The 23,788-nt window shown below is 40.5% G+C and overlaps 1 protein-coding gene and 1 long non-coding RNA gene across 3 annotated transcripts in view; one reads left to right on the top strand and one right to left on the bottom strand.

The window, feature by feature from the left end:
• The window catches only part of PCSK5 (proprotein convertase subtilisin/kexin type 5), a 264,696-nt gene that overhangs the window by 230,065 nt on the left and 10,843 nt on the right, over positions 1 to 23,788 (top strand). The window contains exons 25-29 of the mRNA XM_069775866.1: positions 9 to 51; positions 879 to 1,021; positions 2,850 to 3,050; positions 22,088 to 22,171; positions 22,696 to 22,891. Coding sequence (XP_069631967.1) covers positions 9 to 51; positions 879 to 1,021; positions 2,850 to 3,050; positions 22,088 to 22,171; positions 22,696 to 22,891 — 667 coding nt within the window. The remainder of the gene's footprint in view (positions 1 to 8; positions 52 to 878; positions 1,022 to 2,849; positions 3,051 to 22,087; positions 22,172 to 22,695; positions 22,892 to 23,788) is intronic.
• LOC138683710 (uncharacterized) overlaps positions 10,914 to 23,788 on the bottom strand; it is a 42,046-nt gene continuing 29,171 nt past the window's right edge. For both annotated transcript variants that reach the window (XR_011323114.1, XR_011323124.1), the window contains one exon: positions 10,914 to 11,424. This is a non-coding gene — a long non-coding RNA (uncharacterized lncRNA). The remainder of the gene's footprint in view (positions 11,425 to 23,788) is intronic.

Raw genomic sequence — 23,788 nt, 5'->3', positions numbered from 1 at the left:
AATTTCAGGTGAGCCAAGAATGTGTATAACATGCATTCAGGACTATTATATGTAAGTATAGCTGTATAGCTTTTCAACACTATACATTTTTCTAAAGCAAAAATGCTTCACTACATAGAGCTGTGCTGTATACATTATTCCATTCCTTTTAAGTACTGCCTATCTCAGAAGAGTAAATTCAGAAAAAAGCCTCAGGAAGTGCTGAAAAATTAGCCAATCGCTCACTATCAAGGCCTTTTAACTTATGGACTGACGTGAACTTTGCATATGTGAAGAGAGGAATTTGAAACAGAAAGGGTCTAAAAGTTAAACGGTACCTCTGGATTTGCAGCTAGCATGCTCTTAGTATATTGCATCCAGTTCTGGTATTTGCAGTTCAGCAGAAACACTTAAAAATGTAAGGAGGTTAAGCAAAGGAAAAAATACATAGATTAATTGAAAGTTTAACTTAAACAGAGGGAAAAGAAGAACAATTAAGAGATCTCTGTAAAAATTACTGTGACAAAAAGAAAATGTTGATAAAAAGGCTATTCAATCTTTGGCATTGGATTATATATTTTTACAAGCAAACAGCTCTTTACAAACACAATATAGTAATTTCTAATTAAGCATGCATTCATTTTTGTGCCTACATTTAAAAAGAAAATCAAATCAGTTTTGCTTAAGAACCCTGAGATTAGGAAACATGACTTGTTAATATTTGCCAGTTGAATAAGTAACATTACCACAAATACACTTTGAATCCTTCATTAGAGGAATCATTTCTGTTCATTAGGATGAGAATAGAGCTTTACCATTACCATACATAGAAACATACAGAAAACAAACTCAATGACCTCAAAAGAAACTTACTAATGATGTTCTACTTTATCTTACAGGTATAAGCAACATTGCTTTAAATACTGCCCAGAAAATACTTACAGAGATGAAAGTTCTCTGCAGTGTAGAGAGTGTCCTAGCAACTGTGATAGCTGTGACAAGGACAAGTGTGACTCATGTAAGGAAGGCTTTTATCTCTCAGGTAAGCAAAGTACCAAGTATGGCATATATACAGAAGTATTTCAGACTTTTTCTTTAGAGAAGGAGTCTGGACTCAACTTCTCAAATTCATTAATCTCTTCTATGGCAGACAGTGGAGGCTGAGGGGAGTTAGCACTTTGCAGAATCAGGTCCTTTGCATTAACATAAGGTGGTTATGTTAGCCAATGATGCCATTTGGTTCAAAGGGCTCATATATTTGACTACTGTTGTGGTTTAACCCCAGCCAGCAATTAAGCACCACACAGCTGCTCGCTCACTCCCCCCCAACCCAGTGGGATGGGGGAACAAATCAGAAAAAAGTAAAAGTTGTGGTTTGAGATAAAAAACAGTTTAATAGGAAAGAAAGGAAGAAAATAATAATGATGATGATGATGATGATGATAATAATAATAATAATATTGCAATATACAAGTGATGGACAATGCAATTGCTCACCACTCACCAGCTGATGCCCAGTCAGTTCCCAAACAGTGATCCTCCCTGCTGGCCAACTCCCCCCAGTTTATATACTGGGCATGATATCACACGGTATGGAATACCCCTTTGGCTAGTTTGAGTCAGCTGTCCTGGCTGTGTCCCCTCCCAACTTCTTGTGCCCCTCCAGCCTTCTTGCTGGCTGGGCATGAGAAGCTGAAAAATCCTTGACTTAGTACAAACACTACTTAGCAACAACTGAAAACATCAGTGTGCTATCAACATTATTCTCATCCTAAATCCAAAATGTCACACTATACCAGCTACTAGAAAAAAAATAACTCTAGTCCAGCAGAAATCAGGACAACTACATATTCGTACTTTTTGTTTGTTTGTTTGTTTTCAATGCATTTCCACTCTTTTGGGAAAATATAAAAAATATTGTATTTGATTCAGACTTTGTGAAAGGAGAGGGGGTTTAACTCACAGAAAGACATGAAATTGTTTCCTTACTATTTGCAAGTCTAGTTTTACTTTGACTTTCAAGTCCACATAAAGTAACAAGTCTTAAACTCTCTGAAACGAGCTCAGTTAAACTCACTAAATTCCACATCAGATTCACACAAAATTAGGAAGCTCTTAGCTTTCATATGAAGCCATAAATCAGGCAGGTCCTGTTCAGACATGGTGTCAAATACGAATCACAGAAAATCCTGAGGTTATGGTATTCTTGTGCATTGCCTGCTGAAGGTGCGCAGTAGTGGAGTACAAAAGCATCATACTCATGGAAATCTCTGTGATCACAACCTGAGGTGAGCTGGTGGTCTACCTTTTTTTTAATTGAAATTGGAAGAAGCTCAAAAAGCTATCAGTGTAACAAATTCTAGGGGTTTTGCTGCAGTATGCCAACCCTTAAACTGAATCAGATTTACCTGAGTTTAGCTCTATATTCACCAGAAAGTAGAGATTCAGCCAATCCTCAAAATTTTTATATATCTAACAATCTTAGGGAGTTTTGAACTTAAACTTTATATTGGGCCAGTGTAATCATTGGGATTCAGCCATAACATTTTTTACCCAGATTTGGACTTCCATAAGATTTGTGTGTGCCAGGATTTAGGATGTGGATGAAAACCCACCTAGACATAAATTTAAGTGCAGATTGGTTTGAAGTTCATGAAGTCTGCAAAAGCAACTGAGCAGAATTTAGGTTTTATGCTAAAAAATTAGAGTTTATATAGCTACAAAAGGTTTCATGGGTTCTTATATACTCTTTTTTTTTTTCTGAAACCATTTCTTGCTGGAGACAGAGAGATGCTATAGCTGAGGTACCTCCTTGTCAGGATTGACAGGGTCAGTAGACACCGTGATGTCAGGCGCTGTTTCTGTTGCAGATGGCACATGTGTGACTGAGTGTGGAGATGGCTTCTTCACTGATGACATCTCTAGAGAATGCGAACCTTGTCACAGGAGCTGTGCAACGTGTGTTGGGTACAGCTATCAGAACTGTACTGGGTGCAAAAACAGTTTCCAGCTATTTCGTGGGCAGTGTCTGAATCCGAGAAATTCTCCACCCAGTGGGAAGTTCTGGAGTGGTAAGTTGCAACAGATCCCTTAATCTTTTCTTTTTCTTTGAAGACTGCTAAAGATTTTAGAAAGAAGATATCAAGATCTTGCAGCTTGAGTGAAACTGCACTTTCGTCAAACTCATTGTCATTTTAAAAATATACTGACCAAAAATACTGGTTTCACAGAGTGAAATGCAACTTCCTGCAAATAGCGTGACATTTTAATACAACTTAGGTGTTCCTTATCTGAGAGTTATCTTATCTGGATAGATAAAAAATTTAAAAATAAAAGATAAAAAGATAAAAATATGAAAAAGATAGATAATGCATTAAGGTACTAGGAGTTCCTTATCTAAAGTACTGGGGAGCCTTATAGGCTATGTTTTAGACCAGCTTTGTGGCTATTGATTCCCTACAGAGAAGTGAATGTAAGTTGGAGGAAATGGAAGATAATCAAATATGCGTCTCTGCATGTGTGTAGTGTGTGTTTAAAAGCAAGCTCCCTTCTTTTCCCTTCTCTCCCCAGTGTAGGCATTTGCCACCATCTAAGGGACCAAACACAGGCTGTAGAACTACATTCTGGAGTTCTTGTCCTACCTTGGCCATTTCCACAATCTTCACAAAATAGTCGATTCTTTATTGGTGCCCTCATATATAGCATCAGAAAAACAATTCTCTGTTAAAAAAAAAAAAGCATGTGGAAGGAAAATGCTTTTAAAATTTAAAGCTGTTGAAAGGAATTATTTGTATTAATTTTTTAAATTATTTTCCTTCATAAGCATCTTCAAATGCATCCCAGTACTATCAAAAATTTCTTAAGAAATTGTTAAATGAAAAGTGTATAGTAGAATATTTGTCTTTCCCATTATGTCAGTTATATAAAGTATAATTGAATAAGTTATGTTACCAAATGAGGCAGTGCTAATGGTGAATTGAGTACCCATCACACAAATTAAATCTCATTTGCTATGAATATTCATTCTTTTCAAGTGAAACTTGTGCAGCACACGGAATCTCAATAGTTAGGATTGCAAGTGGCACTTTTTAATTGTATGTACACCATACCCTCCAACAAAGGGAAAAATTTCCTCTGGAGTTTCAATAGCTGCTTTGCTGATCAATGTAAACAAAGAGAAAAGTCAGTGTCATGTAATGCTTTCACTCTCTTTATAGTGATAAAGCATCAGCTGGAATAATACATTCAGTTTTAGGCACAGTGTTTAAGGAAAGAAGTGGACAGATTAGAGAGGAAACAGTGAGGATTACCAGAAATCTAGGGAAAAAAATTATTTACAATGAAATGTTGAGATAAATGAGTGGCTTGGGACTAAATGAGAAAGCTAAGAGGAACACAATCACAAAGAAGAATGGAATAGATTGGGTCTCTGTTAAGAGCGGTAAATAGGAGTCAAAATGCAGAAAAGGAGTTTTAGATTTGGCATTGGAAAAAAAGAGGATTTTCAAGTGGAATAATGGAGTAATAGTAGAATCTTTGAGGAGATTTGGGGATTTCCATCACTAGTGGCCTTTAAGACCACAGGAAAAGTATCTGACAGAGATGTTTATTAAGTGCAGCAAGACACTAGATTACTTAAGGTCCCTTCCAGCTTTATTTTTCTATCAAATACAAATTTTCTTCTGATTCCTATGTCTTTGATTCAAACACATCAAAGAATGACTATCCTTAGATCTGTATGACCTTGCATTAAAAATTAAAATATACTAACAAATATTTTCAGAAAAAATATTGACCATTTCTATTCATTGCCTACCTATGGAGAAACATTGTATCAAAAGAAATAACATTTCTTCACCTCAGAAAAAGATTGGAGAGACCTAAAAAGGAGAAGTACTAATAGGAAGTTGGTCTCCTCCATGTATTTCCTTGTGTTTCATCCATATGAATTAAGTATTTTTTTCAATTTAAGACTCTAGATCAATGCCATGGAAAAAGCACATCTGTAGTTTGATCTACCTATTGGTTATCTTTTCCTCATGCTGTCAAATAAGGTGATTCATTATCAATTTTTTTTTTTTTTTTTTTTTTTTGAGCAGGCAGGTGATGCAGTTCTGAATATATTAGCATTGCTGTGCTGTGAAACCTCTTTCTCTCCATCTTGCATACTATTTCTCCTTCCTTTCAGTAGTTAAAATACATCTTACTTAGGAGCATTTCAGACTGTAAGATACGTCTCAGAGCTGTACTGTCTTGAACATTAATGGCTATTCCAAAGTCACAGAATTCCTGCTGCAGCTGGTGATGGGAGCCCAGGGAACCTGGCTGGAGGGTCCTCATCTTCTCTTGGATAGACTTGCTAGGATTCCCACAGTGTGGCAGCAGCTGTGCCATGTAACTGCTGAGAAAGTGATGTTGAACTTCATGATATCTTGAGCCTTTTCTCACCAGGTGGCTTCCAATGGTAATAACCTTCAAGTCAAAATGTTAATGAAGTTGTCAGTGTCTTTACTGAAGTTACACACTGAATAACTACATTTATCAACAGTTTGTGAGGTTTCTTGCTCAGATACTGTAGGATCAACTGGTTCTCATAACAGTCATTTTCATTTGCTAATTAACAACAAAATCTAAATGGTTGACTTTTTGGCTAGAATATCACTCTTTCACTCATTTCTTTAGAGGATGCATTCAAGAGGCAAATATCAGCTGAATCCAGATTTCCAACTGTGCCATCTATATTTGAAATTCTCATTCAATGCTGAAGATCCTTTACAAAAAAAAAAAGGATTCAAGCAGGACAAAACCACATTTAACTCTAGCAGTACATCACACCAATAGGGTAGTTCCTAGTTAGAGACTGCACTACATTTCACACCCTGATAATGTTTCAAAATATGTGGATAATTTTTAAAGAAAAATAAAAAAAAAGAAAAAGAAACAGAGTTTCACAATCTGTTACAATTATTTTCCTCATTGTCATAAGCTTTCTGAAAACAAATAAAATTTAGGAGAAGCAACCACTGCCTTTTATTGCTTGGTTCAACAGTGCTGTAGGATCGGTACAAGAACTGACAAAATGAAAACCTATCTGTACTCCTTGAAACTTACTGACAGTGAGGATGCTGGCTGGCATATCTGTACAGAAAAACTCCCTAGGTCTATGCTGTAATTTACTACAGCATATATTATCTGCATGTAAAGAAGCACATATTCCATTTTGAGTTTGCATCAGAAACAGACCTCATTCCGGATCTTCTTAACCATTTCTGTAGGGCCTCCTCTTTTCCATTACTTATTTTAAAAAAGATTATGGGGACAGAGAAAATACTTTTTCTTTCATACATGGGTGCAAAGTCATGGCACCTTTCCAAGTTTTTCACTGCTTCCTCTGGACAGATCTCCAAATGTTTTATCCCAGTTTACTTTTTATGTTCTTTAGCTTCTTTAAAGCTACTTTGATTTTCTCCAGAGTTATTTCTTCTTAGCAAAATATAAGGATCTTCCATCTCATCTGCTGTCAAACTCAGTTTCTGAGGGTAGCCTGTCATGCAGCATGGGCATGGTCCAAGAAGCTTGTCCATTCTGCAGGGGATATTAGAATAGTTCCATCTTTGTTCACCAGCCCAGTGTGGGCAATACTGTGGCTGAAATCTGGCTTTTGGCTCTCATCCTCTCTGCCTGTTTATCAATATATGCTTCTTCCACTGGGTGCTTAGTGTCCTCAACACATTTACATTGGTGCAGCACCATGGCAGAGCTGCCTCTGAGCTTCCGTGGGCTGAATTAAAGAATCTAATTAGAGAATGCAGGCCAGACAATTATTAGTCCTCCCACTTCGGGGGATTGAGCTGGGCGTGGGGGCCAAGTATGAAATAAACAACCTCGCCCCTGTCATGGGAACGAAGATGAGATTGCACCAAGCTTATCCTCAGCACATGCCCTGCTCCAGACAATGCAGAAAGACAACGCAACTAGGAAGATAGCCAAAATTTCCAAATCCAGTAGTTTACATCAGCTTTTACCACATTAGCGTTCTATTTACTCTTCTTCTTTAGAAATGTTACTAACAGAGAGTTGAGGTATTAGACCTTGAACTGTATTTACAAATAATGAAGCCATTTCTCTTTGGCTCTTCCAGCCACATGGATTCAGTGGATTCCTCTGTGGTTTTAGTGACTGTGTTGATGTGCAGTATGGAACAAAGTGAGTTTGGGGAAATAAAGACTGTTGTTTTGTTTGGTTCCAAGGCTAACATAAATTAAAGGGCAGCACATCAGAGCCTGTCATGAAGAAACCACCACAGAGTCTGACTTTCTTTGCAATTTGAGAGACTAGTCCATCTAGGTAAGGATCAAACCTTTGTGAATGTGGAATACACTTTTTTTCCATGTTTAAGCTTTCACTTCTATTTCTTATGCAAGGATAAATGATAGATCAGAATTTTTATGAGCACACACCCCAAAAACCAAAACATTCTATAAAAAAACAACTTTCTAAAATTATATTTACTGTGGGGGTATACTTTGCTGGGCAAACAGTTCAACTCATATCAGGAATCATTAATAAGTTATATCCAGGTCTGAAATAATGAAACAGACCATGTTTGTTATCCAGGCTTTTCAGAAAGACAGGGCAAGCCAAGAAAGTGGGGAAAAAAAAAAAAGAAAAAAAACAAGGGAGATTGAGCTCTGTGTTTCTAGCGTGAAACATCTGTATTTTATCTCATGTACCAGATGATGAAATTACTTTGGAAGCCAGGAGACACACTAGTGTAAGCTTGATTCACCAAGTGAATACACACACCCTTTCAACTTGATTAGATGTTTTGCAAGTTATGGTCAGGTCTTCATTCTGCCTGTTCACTGTAAATACCGCACCCTAAAAACTTGTTCATTCCTTGGTTACATGGTTTAGTCTACCACATTCTTCTGAAGAGTACAAAAGGAAAAAAATGGGTATGGAATGAGGTCTGTTTCTGATGCAAACTCAAAATGGAATATGTGCTTCTTTACATGCAGATAATATATGCTGTAGTAAATTACACAGCTAAATAGCAGCTGGTTCTGTTTACTGTTACATATCACCCCCAATAGTAAGAGCAACCTCCCACAAGCAGCCATTGACCAGCTACATCCATCTTGCTTATTTTCCTTTTCCTAAATACGGACAAAACAAAAACTGTAAAAATGTACTGTTTGAGAGAAAACAACAATTCAGGCTTTAATAGAATTATTTAAAAGGACTTTAATGCAGCTATGCAGATATACGTATAAAAGTCTCAGAATATGGAAGGGTAAAAAAGGAATGGGGTGGGTGGAAGATTGTAGAGAAATCATCAGCAGGAGAGAACAGGTGATACATAGTCTTCCAAATGTGAAAATGTTATTACATTTAGACTGCAGAATTAGAGCACCATGGGAAGAGTTAGGACACCTTTTAAGCATCATCCATTCGTGAAATTTTGGGTTGCTAGAGGCAAGCAAAAATGATTCATTACCCTATATGTTCTTAGGCATGCCAGTTTCATATTCTAGCTATTTGTTTGTAAAGTAATACTATGGTTGTTACAAGATAACCAGATTGGGAATGAATGGTTATTGGGGATTGTGATTTACTTCTCAGCACTCCTAAAATTTCCTTAAATTTAAAGTTTACATAAGTCTTCAAAATGGGATATGTCTAGTATTTTATTACAGATGTATGTTGTTTTCATTATGTTTTACCGTGTCTATGTAATTGTAATTACCTCATACAGATACGTAACCTGTTTTTGTGGTTTTGTTCTTGGCTGTATCAGTTTTGCAAGGCCAGTGCCACATGCAGAATAAAATCTAACTAAGTAGCATCTCAACTGGATCACATTCAAATCACATCTCACTACACAATGTAAAAGCTAGGCAGGTCACCTTCTAGAAGGAATAAGCTTGCAGTTACAAACAGCCATGGCACTTCATTTCCTTTTGCATTCCTCACTGCAGCAATTGCGCCATGGTCCAACAATAAAATATACTATAAAAATACTCTCCTTGTAGAAGTCAATGTTTAGAAGCTAAGAGTATTACAAATATACACAGGGAGCTACTTTGATAGCAACTTTAAAATGCAAGTTCTTAAGTCCTCCTTTTACTCATAGAAAAGCATGAATAAATAAGATTTAAAATGAAGAAAATAAACTATCCTTTATCAGTCTGAACACTTACTGTTTGCACTAGTTGGCAAAAAGATCCATCGTCCATAAAGAGCAGGTAGAGAGAACAAGGTGGATAGCACAAAGAGGATAACTATATACTAGTAAGAACTCTTATAGTGCAGTTGTGGTTTTAAATGAAATTAAGGAGGGACTATAAGGTACTTCAAATGCTATTACATTTAAAGGCATGTCTCTTCAAATATAACCATATCTCTGCTCATATGTCCTCAGGTTTTGTAGAGGGTTTCTTGTTTTTTGTTAATAAACTTTACATTTTCCAGAAGAAGTGGTGAGTGTGTCAAGAGGACCACACTTCTTTCCACATGGACTTATGTTTTTCACCCTGAATATTTCTAAGGACTCATTTAATCTTTCTCTAAAACCAGACTGAAAAATTCTGAGAGGTCAAAGTAAGATCATTTAAGCAAAAAGAAAGGAAATAGGGGACATTGTGTTAAATTGAGCTAAAATTTCACTCATTTTTTCCTTAATTCAGTTTGGGGTCACAGTTAAAGTCTTACAGTACTAGGTTTCAAGAAACTCAGCCATTGTCTCATTCATGTTGCACAAGCCCAAATGAGAAAAGAAAACAGAAAAAAAAAATATTTTTCCATCTTCCCACACCCTTCCAGTTTGATAATCCCTTGAATAGACTGAATGGACAAAAGCACTATGGTAGCTTCAGAGCTGCAGTAAACCTTAGGTCAAGAAATGGCTTAGTGTGATTCAGTTTCTCAGTTTCTAGAAAGGAATAGGAGAGACTTAGCTGGGTGTACGTCAAAGTTGTTACTCATTCTGACAAAGACACAAGAATCAATGTGACATTGAGTCAGATTCTGGCCTGAATAGAGTTTAAATAGAAGGCGTTTTCATTTGAAAGAAAAACAAACTAAAAAGAATATAAGTGTAAGGATAAAAACAGCTCAGTAGGTCTGAATAGTTCATATGTTTTGGCCTTTAAAAAAAGAAGAGCAGAACAGTATAGTAATAGAATACAGTGTTTTTTCAGAGTCAATGTTCCACTTTTAGAATATGGGTGGTTTACAACTCTACATCACAGACTTATGGCTTCTACATTTACAAGTTTCATTTGCAACCATAAGAGCTACAGACTGAAATTTTAAAGGAAAGCTTGTTGGATCCTCAAGTACAGAATGGCATCCTTTAGTGGAAAGCAAAATAATACAGCCCAACAGCTAAAACCAGTCATTTCCAAGCTTTCCATTTATCATCAGTCCAAAGACCAAGGAAATATATTTTGCATGATCATTTTTCAGCTTTGTAAGGCTATTCTTTGGAAAGTTCTGGTTACATTATGGGAAATAGTGTGCACAGGTTTCCATAAACAAATCTCTTGCATCACATTTGCCCATTTGGGGAACTTTCTGCTATGCAAGAAAATTACATTTAAAAGCTTCACATTATTCTAAATGTGTGTTGGGGTTTTTTTTTAGTAAATGAAAGCCTATTTCCAGTCAGTAAGAGCTTTATCACAGGAACAACTCGTTAAAAGAGTCCAGAATTAAAAAAAAAAAAAAAAAAAGTTAATTGTAAGATTTCTTCTGTGAGTACTGAAGTTGGGGCATTTAAGTGCTTGTATTTGGAAACTTAAATGTTTTCTCCCGTGCCAATTATCAGAAGCCCAATTGCTTGTGTACATTCCCCTCTGGTGGCGACTAGCAAATATTACAGAAAACAGCAAATGCTGCCAAAGGGGCAAGGATTAAATGGAAATAAAAAGTACTTCACCAGAAAAGATCTTTATTTTTAATTGTAAGGCTTGAAATGTTTTTGAAACAATGAGCTCGTTTAAACATTCTTCAGCAGTAGTTAACAACTTCTCTGCTTAACCTTACATTCCTGCTATTTATTTTTTATATTACACCAACTCTCTTGCCAGGATCAAGGTCCTTCTCCCCTGGCAACACATACTTCAGTAATATTTCTGGCTTGCTTCTCCACACACATAAGTGGTATTAAATTACAGCACTTAAAACTACCCAGTAGGGATTTAAAAAAAATAAAACGTAAGCCAGGGTAAGGTAGCTGGATGCAAAGCTGCTGAAAAGGGAAATGAAAATTTGTATTATTTGCTGCATATTTAGAAAAAGGCCAATGACATTTTCAGTGGGAAAATCAGAACTCTGTCTTGAAAAATTCTGAAGGTTTATCAAAGCAACGGATGGAGGAATGGAGGATGTACAATGGCAAGCAGACATCAGGAATAGATGGTCTTTCTTTCAGCCAAGATTCTAGAGACAAAGTGAAAAACATTAATTAAAAAAATACTGTGCAATATATCATCAATTATTCAATTTTCTTTTTCAGAGAGTACCAAATGACTAGTCTCTAGAAGGGAAAAATGTTAGGATTTGCAGGCCAGTGGGGATCTTCTCTCAAGAGCAGAAAAATAGAGAAAGTCTGCATATTTAAGGACAGGAAAACAAAAAATATATTAACACCAAACATCTAGCTTTTCTGGACAAATCCTTGTATTCTTACAGATGACATAAAGGACACTCTTTAAGGATTTGTTCAATAATGAAGAGTGAGGAAAAAACATGAAGCTAAGGAGTAGGCTCTCCAAAAAAATATTGTGGCAGTCAATTTCTGCATCTCACAAGAGTAAGCATTGTCACCAGCAAGTTACTTTGAGGATTATTTGGATAAGCACACTGAAAATGCCTGTGTGCTATATGGTTAGGTACATCTAGAGGCTTGACAGAGGCTTGACCTGCCCTCTACACTCAGGGGCACTTAAAAAGACTAGAATCCTCTTGGAACAGCATGTTGTAACCTGAAATGTAGAAAAGAGGTTTTCGGCAGGGAAAAAGGCCATAGAAAATATGTCAGCAAGAGACAGAAAGGATCTAAACTCACAGGACCTGCTATTGCAGAAAGCCCTACAAGATATCTGCATCCACACACTTAAAAGGGCTAAGAAAAGCAGAACAAAATGCTCATTCTCCTCAAGAAGGATGAAACTTACAGGCAACTAAAACCGGTATTTTAAAATTACTTTGTAACTCTAGCTCTTCACTCCCTAAACTAAATTACTATTAACCTATATGTAAATATAGCTTATATATAAATACTGCAAAATACAGAGGTGTCGTGGTTTAACCCCAGCCAGCAACTAAGCACCACGCAGCCGCTCACTCACTACCCCCCCCATCCAGTGGGATGGGGGAGAAAATCAGAAAAAGAAGTAAAACTCCTGGGTTGAGATAAGAACGGTTTAACAGAACAGAGAAGAAGAAACTAATAATGATAACACTAATAAAATGACAACAGTAGTAATAAAAGGATTGGAATGTACAAATGATGCACAGGGCAATTGCCCACCACCCGCCAACCAACACCCAGCTAGTCCCCGAGCGGCAATTCCCCTTCCCCACTTCCCAGTTCCTATACTGGATGGGACATCCCATGGTATGGAATACACCATTGGCCAGTTTGGGTCAGCTGTCCTGGCTGTGTCCTGTGCCAACTTCTTGTGCCCCTCCAGCTTTCTTGCTGGCTGGGCATGAGAAGCTGAAAGATCCTTGACTTTAGACTAAACACTACTTAGCAACAACTGAAAACATCAGTGTTATCAACGTTCTTCACATACTGAACTCACAACATAGCACTGTACCAGCTACTAGGAAGACAGTTAACTCTATCCCAGCTGAAACCAGGACAGTATCCACCCCTTATTCTATACCATTGACATCATGCTCAGTTCCCATACCTTTAGTTACATCCTGATCAATCATCATCACCTTTCCATCCCTTTGAGACATATGAACAATTATATATATATATATGTATACACACATAGAGATATCATTCCTAGAGTTCATGGGTTATGTTCATAAAACGTTTGTTGAGTTCATTTAGTTTCCGACTCTGGGCTCCATCTGTCATACCAGTCTGTCTGGGCAGGAGGGATGGTGCAAAGTCCTCTCAGTCGGTAGAGCAGAATTGGGCTTTAGTGCGGTGTGACGAGCAGGTGACATTTGACGCAGCAGGAGGATGGCGTGCGCCGTTGGATTGTGGCATGCTGGAGCAGTTCTGGTTCCATCACTATTGTGCTTTGCTCAGTTTTATCACAGTTCTTTCTTGCTTGATCTGAGTGATTCTTACTATAGTACTATGGATATAGCATATAACAATTATAGTAATGATAACATACAGTAGCAGGGTCATATAGCAACTAATATCATACAGTTTAATTCTGGCTATTTTCACCTAAAATCAAATCCCCTTGAGGCACACAACAGACTTCTCCATCTTTTCGCATCACCCACCAAGTGCACCCAGGCCCTTGAGCAAAAGCAATCCCACGAATGGTTTTACCTTTGCCTGAGGCAGGAGTAACCACGACTGTTTTCCCTAACATATTTTTCATGTGCACTACAGGGACTTTATCCCCTTCTACAGTATGTAAAAATTCTGATTGGGCAGGGCCACTCCGATTGGCAGATCCTCTAGTGTTGACTAACCAGGTGGCTTTTGCTAAATGTATATCCCAATGTTTGAAAGTTCCACCCCCCATTGCTTTCAATGTAGTCTTTAACTGTCCATTGTATCGCTCAATTTTCCCAGAGGCTGGTGCATGATAGGGGATATGATACACCCACTCAATGCCATGCTCTTTGGCCTAGGTGTCTATGAGGTTGTTTCGGAAATGAGTCCCGTTGTCTGACTCAACTCTTTCTGGGGTGCCGTGTCGCCACAAGACCTGCTTCTCAAGGCCCGGGATAGTGTTCCGGGCAGTAGCATGGGGTACAGAATATGTTTCCAGCCATCCGGTGGTTGCTTCCACCATTGTAAGCACATAGCACTTGCCTTGGCGAGTTTGTGGGAGTGTGATATAGTTGATCTGCCAGGCTTCCCCATATTTATATTTCAGCCATCACCCTCCATACCACAGGGTCTTTAACCGCTTGGCCTGCTTAATTGCAGCACATGTTTCACATTCATGGATAACCTGCGTGATAGTGTCCATGGTCAGGTCCACCCCTCGATCTCAAGCCCTTATATGTGTTGCATCTCTTCCCGGATGGCCTGAAGTATCATGGGCCCACTGAGCCATAAATAGCTCACCCTTATGTTTCCAGTCCAGGTCCACCTGAGCCACTTCAGTCTTGGCAGCCTGATCACCTGTTGGTTGTTTCGATGTTCTTCGGTGGCCCGACCTTTGGGTACGTGAGCATCTACATGATGTACTTTTACCACTAGCTTCTCTAGCTGGGCAGCAATATCTTGCCACGGTGTGGCAGCCCAAATGGGTTTACCTCTGCGCTGCCAGTTGCTCTGCTTCCATTGCTGTAACCACTCCCACAGGGCATTTGCCACCATCCCTGAGTCAGTATAGAGATAAAGCACTGGCCACTTTTCTCTTTCAGCAATATCTAATGCTAGCTGGATGGCTTTCACCTCTGCAAACTGATTTGATTCACCTTCTCCTTCAGCAGTTTCTGCAACTTGTCGTGTAGGACTCCATACAGCAGCCTTCCACCTTCGATGTTTTCCCACAATGCGACAGGATCCGTCAGTGAACAGGGCATATTGCCTCTCATTCTCTGGCAGTTTATTATACAGCGGGGCTTCTTCAGCACGTGCCACCTCCTCCTCTGCTGACATTCCAAAATCTTTGCCTTCTGGCCAGTCTGTGATCACTTCTAAAATTCCTGGGCGACTGGGGTTTCCTATGCGAGCCCGTTGTGTGATCAGTGCGATCCACTTACTCCACATGGCATCAGTCGTGTGATGTGTAGAGGAGACCCTCCCTTTGAACATCCAGCCCAGCACTGGCAGTCGGGGTGCTAAGAGGAGCTGTGTCTCAGTACCAACCACTTCTGCGGCAGCTCGAACTCCTTCATATGCTGCCAATATCTCTTTTTCAGTTGGAGTATAGCGAGCCTCAGATCCTCCATATCCTTGACTCCAAAACCCCAGGGGCTGGCCTCGGGTCTCCCCAGGTGCTTTCTGCCAGAGGCTCCAGGTAGGGCCATTCTCTCCAGCCGCAGTATAGAGCACATTCTTAACATCTTGTCCTGTCCGGACTGATCCAAGGGCTACTGCATGAACAATCTCCCGTTTAATTTGTTCAAAAGCTTGTTGTTGCTCAGGGCCCCATTTAAAATCATTCTTCTTCCGGGTCACTTGATAGAGAGGGCTTACAATCAAACTGTAATTTGGAATATGCATTCTCCAAAACCCCACGACACCTAAGAAGGCCTGTGTTTTCTTTTTATTAGTCGGTGGAGACATAGCTGCTATTTTGTTAATCACATCCATTGGGATCTGACGACATCCATCTTGCCATTTTATTCCCAAAAACTGGATCTCCTGTGCAGGTCCCTTGACATTACTTTCTTTTACGGCAAAACCAGCTTTCAGAAGGATTTGGATTATTTTCTTCCCTTTCTCAAAGACTTCTGCCGTGTTGCCCCATATGATGATGTCATCAATATATTGCAGGTGTTCCGGAGCTTCACCTTTTTCCAGTGCAGTCTGGATTAGTCCATGGCAAAAGGTGGGGCTGTGTTTCCACCCCTGGGGCAATCGATTCCAAGTGTACTGGACACCCCTCCAAGTAAAGGCAAATTGTGGATGACACTCTGCTGCTGGAGGGATTGAGAAAAACGTATTAGCAATGTCAATTGTGGCATACCACTTGGCTGCCTTTGACTCTAGTTCATATTGAAGTTCTAGCATATCTGGAACGGCAGCACTCAGCGGTGGCGTAACTTCATTCAGGCCGCGATAGTCAACTGTTAGTCTCCACTCCCCATTAGACTTCCGCACTGGCCATATGGGACTATTAAAGGGTGAGCGAGTTTTGCTGATCACTCCTTGGCTCTCCAGTTGGCGAATCAACTTGTGGATGGGAATCAGAGAGTCTCGGTTGGTGCGATATTGCCGCCGGTGCACCGTCGTGGTAGCAATTGGCACTTGTTCTTCAACCTTCAGCAACCCCACAATCAAAGGGTCTTGAGAGAGACCAAGCAGGGTAGACAGCTGTTCAGTGCCCTCCGTCTCCAAGGCAGCTATACCGAAAGCCCATCGATACCCCTTCAGGTCCTTAAAATACCCCCTCCTGAGATAGTCTATACCAAGGATACACGGAGCCTCTGGACCAGTCACAATGGGGTGTTTCTGCCATTCATTTCCAGTTAGGCTTACTTCAGCTTCCAATACAGTTAACTCTTGGGATCCCCCTGTCACACCAGAAATACAAATGGGTTCTGCCCCTTTATAACTTGATGGCATTAGAGTGCACTGTGCGCCGGTGTCTACTAGAGCCTTATACTCCTGTGGGTCTGACGTGCCAGGCCATCGAATCCACACAGTCCAATAGACCCGGTTATCCCTTTCCTCCACCTGGCTGGAGGCAGGGCCCCTCTAGTTCTGGTCAGAGTATCCAGTATTCACTTCTCGTAAAATTGGCTCAGAATTCCCTTCAAGAGGATCAGAAAAAAGATCAGCCCTTCTACTCTGTTTGGAAACTGGACCGGCGTTTTTCCTGGTAGAATCCCCTTTTGTGGTGGTTTTTCCTTGCAGCTCACGTACCCGTGCATTTAGGACTGAGGTAGGTTTTCCGTCCCATTTCCTCATGTCCTCTCCATGATCACATAGCTAAAACCACAGTGCACCTCGCAGTGTGTACCTTCTATATTCTCTCTCTTGGGCAGAAGAACTCTCACTCCTAATAGCTGAGACATTGGTCCTTACAAGTGTGGAGTAGGACATATCCTCTTTGATTTGTTGGACATCCTGGGACAGCTTCTCCACAGCCAAAATGCAGGCTTGTAGGGAGGAGGAGAGATTTTCTTCGTATTGACGGAATTGGCGAGCCACTTCATCCACTGTCAGTGCCTCTTCATCTTTCCAGGTCATTATTGCCAGTGAGTTGGCACAGGACGATGGTGCACTCCGTACAAACTTCCGCCACATGGATTGTGTGCATTGGACTTCATCTGGATCTTTGGGTAATTGTCCAGGTCATGATGAATCGTCTCTAGCACAGCTAATTCCCTCAGATATTGAATACCTTTTTCCATGGTGGTCCACTTGCTTGATTGACATATAACATCTTCCTTAAAGGGGTACCTTTCCTTCACACTTGACAGGAGTCACCTCCAGAGGCTGATGGCTTGTGTCCCTTTTCCAATTGCCTTGTCAATGCCACCTTCCCTGGCAAGTGATCCCAGCTGCTTGGCTTCCCTACCTTCTAATTCCAAGCTATTAGCCCCATTGTCCCAGCATGGGAGGAGCCAGGTGATAATATGCTCACCTATACGGCGGCCAAAATCTTTTCGCAAATCCTGCAGCTCACTCAAGGATAGGGACTGGGTTATTACCTCTGGTTCCGCCTCTTCCTCCGGTTCCCATGATGGCCCTGGTTCATCTTCATCCTTCACTAAGCGAACTGATTTTTTTTGTATATTTCTTTTTCTGTACGGGGGCAACTGATACTGGTGCAGGTTGGTCCACTGGTTCAGTTGCAGTATCGCTCGCTGGGTTTTGGATAACCGCAGTGTCTGTTGCTGAGGTTTGGGTAGCAGCAGTGCTCGTCGCTGGGGCTGGAGGGACCGCAGTGCCCATTGCTGAGGTTTGGGTGGCTGCTGTACTCATTGCCGGGGCTGGAGGGGCTGCAGTGCCTGTTGTTGAGGTTTGGGTAGCCCGAGTTCTCGTCGCCGGGGCTGGAGGGGTCACGGTGCCTGTCACCAAGGTCTGGGTGCCTGCAGTGCTCGTTGCCAGGGCTGGAGAGGCCGCAGCGCCCGTTGCCGAGGTTTGGGTGGCCGCGGTGCGCATCGTTTTGTTGTTAGGTCCAGAGACTTTCTCTTCCCCTTGAGGGTACTGAGTGGTGTTGAACAGGGCTCGATAGGCATGGGCCAGGCCCCAGCACGTTGCAGTGATTTGTATCTCTCTGGAGCTGCCGGGGTGACATCATACCTTTTCCAAATATTTTACTAGTTCTTCTGGATTCTGCACTTGTTCAGGGGTGAATTTCCAAAACATTGGAGGTGCCCACTGTTCTAGGTACTTGCCCATACTACCCCACACACCCTGCCACTCATAATTATCCAGCCTTCGGGCAGATCTCTGGGTGATCTTCTTAAACACTTGTTCAAACTTAAACGAGAACTGAACCACATTCAGAAGCATGCTAATTCCTAGCAGTAGGGCTAGGACCATGCTAGTCCCAACATCCCAGGAGTATTCAAATTTTTCAAAATTCTCAAACACCATTGTAACTGGACTGAAGGAGAAAGGAGAGGGGAAGAAAGGTAACCCACTCATAGACTGGTTTTCCATGGAGAAAAGGTAAATGGTATAATTATTAATAGTTTCCCACAGATGGCTCCCGCAGTATAAAGGTGACAACGCTAAGTGCAAATACTGGATTAATCCCACAGCCAATGACTTTATCATACCATAAACCAGTGTTATACAATACCTCAAAGCAAAAACCTGAATCCACCTCCCACAGATGATAAGCAGCAGAAGAGGAACTACATACAGCAAGTGAAGTGATACATAACAGAACTGTAAAAACCAGAGCAACAACTCTAAGAACACATAAATCAACATAATGACCAGCGACTATTAGACCAATATAATGAATGCTTAGAACAAATTTGTTTTAACAAGCTCTGGTCAGGTTTGTCGTTATCTCAACCCTTCGTGCCCCACGTTGGGCGCCAAAATGGACTGTCGTGGTTTAACCCCAGCCAGCAACTAAGCACCACGCAGCCGCTCATTCACTCCCCCCCATCCAGTGGGATGGGGGAGAAAATCGGAAAAAGAAGTAAAACTCGTGGGTTGAGATAAGAACGGTTTAACAGAACAGAGAAGAAGAAACTAATAATTATAATGATAACACTAATAAAATGACAACAGTAGTAATAAAAGGACTGGAATGTACAAATGACGCGCAGGGCAATTGCTCACCACCCCCCAACTGACACCCAGCCAGTCCCCGAGCGGCGATTCCCCCCCACACTTCCCAGTTCCTACACTAGATGTGACGTCCCATGGTATGGAATACACCATTGGCCAGTTTGGGTCAGGTGCCCTGGCTGTGTCCTGTGCCAACTTCTTGTGCCCCTCCAGCTTTCTCGCTGGCTGGGCATGAGAAGCTGAAAAATCCTTGGCTATAGCCTAAACACTACTGAGGAACAACTGAGAACATCAGTGTTATCAACATTCTTCACATACTGAACTCACAACATAGCACTGTACCAGCTACTAGGAAGACAGTTAACTCTATCCCAGCTGAAACCAGGACAAGAGGCTGGTCAAGACTTTCTTCAAGAAATCTTCTTTCACCCTAAATGTTCAATGAATCTGACAACTGCCTCCCCAGCAGCAGGAACCTTATTGCAAAGAGCCCTAGCACTGAGGCCCCAGTTATAATGTTGATACCAGAAGGTGGGGCATTTCATTGCTGCTTTAGGTAGCACCGTACTCACTTCACACACTGAGGTCTCCTTGTGTCTCTCCAGTCCTTCATCAATACCTACCCATGTTTTACCCTCCCACCCCTGCAACTTCAGAGATTACTTAATAGTAAATCACTCCCCCTCTACCTCTTGGACTCCTGATGGTTATCACTTCCACATTTTCTTCTTCCACAAGCCAAGGACTCTGCACCTTCCTCACTTGCTCTTGTCTTTCCAGAGAGCTTTTCCAGAGGTTTTCATTTTTGCACACTGATGATTACCTGATATTACACCGCTTAGGTTCAGCTATGCTCAATATGAAGTCACAAAGGTGACACAGCCTTCCTGTGCACTCAAACCCAGGGTTTCTACGTATGTCAGCTGTTTAGCAGTGCTTGAGGCTGCACATCTCAAAAATCAGTTTCAGGCATTTTCTACCTCCAGAAGGCCTCTGTACCTTTGGATTTGAAAAATGTCTTCAGGTGGTACACACTGAAATACTGTCCTAGTCCCACCTGTGTTGGTCCTTGATAGGTCCCTGACTCACCATGGCCACTAACTCTTCTGGCTAATAAAGCCAATGCTAACGCTATTTGCTGTCTTGCAGGGTATACACAAGGGTCTAATACTTCATCCATTGGCCTCAAACTGGGCAGACCCAGTCTCCAGTCTGGACTGTCACAACCCATATTTACCCTGACAGTGTGCAGCTTTCTTCTGTTACGTACATTATCCTGTGGATCCTATGGCCTGTGCCTGGACCCTGCAAACATTCTTGGGCCCTTGTTCATGGAGGGCAGAGATGCTGTAGCCAAAAGGCTGATGACGAGAAAAACTCTCCTAATTTCCTGCTATATCTGGAGCTGCTTTATATTGTGTCAGTTACTCGAAAGAGTTGCAACACTGCAGGATTTCACTAGCCTGTGCAAGTAGTATTCACAAGTAGTCCTGGTAAAGAATGACTAAACATGTCCTTGCTCAGTGCCGTACTGTTAAACAGCCAGGTTTTGATCTGCTGTGCTGTCCCTGCATCCTCCTGAGTTGTTCTTGTTCTGGCAGTGATAGCATATTGAGATTTTTGTTAATGCAGAGAGTTTTAATGTTCTGAGCTGCTGGTGGAGTCAGACATGGATGTGACACACTGTTATGGACCATCTCCTAGCCACATTGAATGTGGACCTAATTTCTTTCACTGAGATAGCTATGGCTCAGCTCATTTAGCAGTACAGTTGTAAATAATAATAATTATTAATATTTTTATTGTTATTCCTCCTTCTTCTGCCCCTGTACCATGTTATGCACATACCCCCTTTTCTACAGAGTGCCTCTCTGCTTAATAAAATGCCCACCATTTCCCCTTATGGGAAAGGGCTCTATGTAAGTCTCCTATTCTCCTCCCTCCTCTTTTCACTCAAAGCATTTGCTTTCATGACTTTCATTCAAAATGTCAACATTTTAAACTACTTTGCCCTAACAGGCAGAACAAAAAAGTGTAGTAATATGCTGCATGTGGCTAATAGATACTGTCAGCCAGGCCATCAACTTATAGAAATCATACATATTTAATTGGCAGAGTGAGCTGGATATGCTAACCAAGGTGCAAAATTCAATCTGCAACCAACTTCTGATTTATTCTTTATTTTTTATTTTCAGCAAAATGAAAAGGCTACTGTCTTCTGTCTGCTGGCCCACAATTACTTTTTCATCAGACATCCACTTACCTGTGGATCAAAATTGGATCAAAATACAGAGCTGCATGCTGGGACCTATCACATTGCTCAGCAAACTTTCTCTGTATTAAGCATGATCCTCGAAGATCCTGGTCATTTTGGAGCTGAGTAACACATTGAATAAAGTCTATGCAAAGCATAACCAAATTCCTAGTTTTCCACAGGCATAAAACCACTTCCTTTTGGACAGAAATGTCAGGCAATAGCTTTGGGAAGAACTATTTAACAGATCTTCTTTCCAAACACTCATTTCTCTTGATTCTTACTCAGAGTTTTCTCCCCTAGTTACAGGGTAATGGTATTCTGCAACCAGCTAGTACAGAACCTCTATGAAAATACCTCACTACACCAAGTATCCCAAATTTACATACTTTCTAGCTCTTCCTGTTTTTAAACCATTAGAATTACAGGTCTGGATTTGGGTTTGGGCACTACATTGAAACTAACATTATTAAGGCAGATTAGTGTTCTCATTTGTGATAGGCAGTCCCGAATAACGCCTTAGTGAATCTCAGGATAACATATATATTTTCCTTTAATACAACTCTTAACTTGCCATTTAGGAGAGTGGACTTGAACACAATCATCAAGTTCTTCAACTTTGTGAATTCCAAAAATTCACAGAGGTACATTTTCGAAACAGCTTAGAAAAAGCCATAGGAAATGGCCCTCCTAAAGGGAGGGTAAATGAATAAAACCAGCCTATAAGACAGTAAAAAAATGAACTTTTTTTCCTTTCATACCAGATGCAAAAAAAAAATTGCAGTCCTGTGACCCTTCGTGTAGGACTTGTGAAAAATCTGCTGACACATGTACTTCATGTCCAGAAGGTAAGAGACTTCAACTTCTTTGAGTAAGTTTGCAAGAGGCTAAAATATTCTGTATCCTACACAATTCCAGGGAATATTTTCATCAATGGTCACGAGAAAGTTCTCTGACAGCTTAAAGCATATGCAGGTAATCAGATAATTGCCAGCTGAAGTCAGGCATCAGCTTGGAATTAAACACATGCCCTTGGCATTACAGGTTAAAAAAAATTGTTAGGTGGATGTTGTTCATTTTCTTTCTTTTCAGTCAAAAGTTGTAGACATTGTGCAGGCATTACTGAATAGAGATTTACTCAGGAAAATGTACTAGATAATCCTGATGATTCCTTCTAACCTTAAATTTCAGTGAAGGTTGAGCAAACTACTTTGGGAAATGGCTTAAAGAATGTTTTATTCATGTTTTTAAGCATCAAAAAAGTTAAATTTTGAGGAAGTTGAAAGCTTTTTTTTATAGCTGTCCAAGACAGGAATCTTTGAAATATATTTCTAATTGGTGCCTTTCCCCACCTGGGTTGCTCTTTTCCCAGGAAAATTTCTTATCCATGATACCTGTGTTTCTCTGTGCCCTCAAAAAACTTTTGGCAATGTTGCAAGTGGAAAGTGCGAGATGTGCATGGATGGCTGTGAGGTGTGCTCCGACCACTGGCACTGTCAGAAGTGTCAGGCTGAACAGGACCAGCCGCTCTTTCTCCACAAAGGCAGATGTTTACAGGAATGCCCTCAGTAAGTAACTCCCATTGGATGACTGCTTCTTATTTTCTGTCTCCTTCTCTTTAAAATTGAGATCCATTATAAACATTTAAAGGGAGACCTTAAGGTAACCTAAGCTACCAGAAACTATCACAAGGTAAAAGTCATTTTCAGCTGGCCTGAATAAATAACATTTCCTCTTGCTTAGAGAAAAGTGAAAAATCAAAAGTGAAACTAGAAATGAAATGCTATGACAGATGGTACACCTCCCATTGACTTCAATAGGACCATGGTACTTCAGGATGGTTCTTTATGGTGACTGAAAAGAAGCCTCTAGTGATTCTCCTAACTTGTTCCTTCCTCAAAGTAGTAGAGAGCACAGGTGTGAACCCATAAAGTGGATGTATCAGGATCCTGATATGGAAATGTAGTGCTTATGTGATGTGTTTCTCTCTTTGGCTTACATTTTTTACTTTGTCCTGTAATAAATGGAATTCAAAAAGAAAGATTCCCATTTGACTGCAATGGATATTAGATCAGGCACTTGAGTAGATCAGGTTCTCATGTTTCTGTGCTCTTTTAATCAGCATTCATCTTACCTATATATACACATAAAATCTGTGCTATGCAGTATGAAGGTCTTGCTTGGTTAACCTTCTTCTTTAGAAAAATGTGCAGCTCCTGCTTTTCTTGAGATCAGTACAAATTCTCTGGCAGTACTTTCCTGCTAACTTTGTCAAATAAGTCAATAACGGCCAGTGGAACAGACGCTGATCATCAAATGTCAGGGTAAATGCAAAGTAATTGCACTAAAGCCTACTCTAGTCCAGAAACAATGTTTAATATCAGAAATTGTGGCATACAAGCAAAGATATTGTTTTGGCATTAATGTTTGTTCTCAGTACTCATTCCCCCAGTTAACACACACAG

This window comes from Haliaeetus albicilla, chromosome Z (assembly GCF_947461875.1).
Source record: "Haliaeetus albicilla chromosome Z, bHalAlb1.1, whole genome shotgun sequence".
NCBI lineage: Eukaryota > Metazoa > Chordata > Aves > Accipitriformes > Accipitridae > Haliaeetus > Haliaeetus albicilla.
Note: the sequence above shows the minus strand (reverse complement) of the source record. Positions and strands in the feature narration are given on the sequence as shown.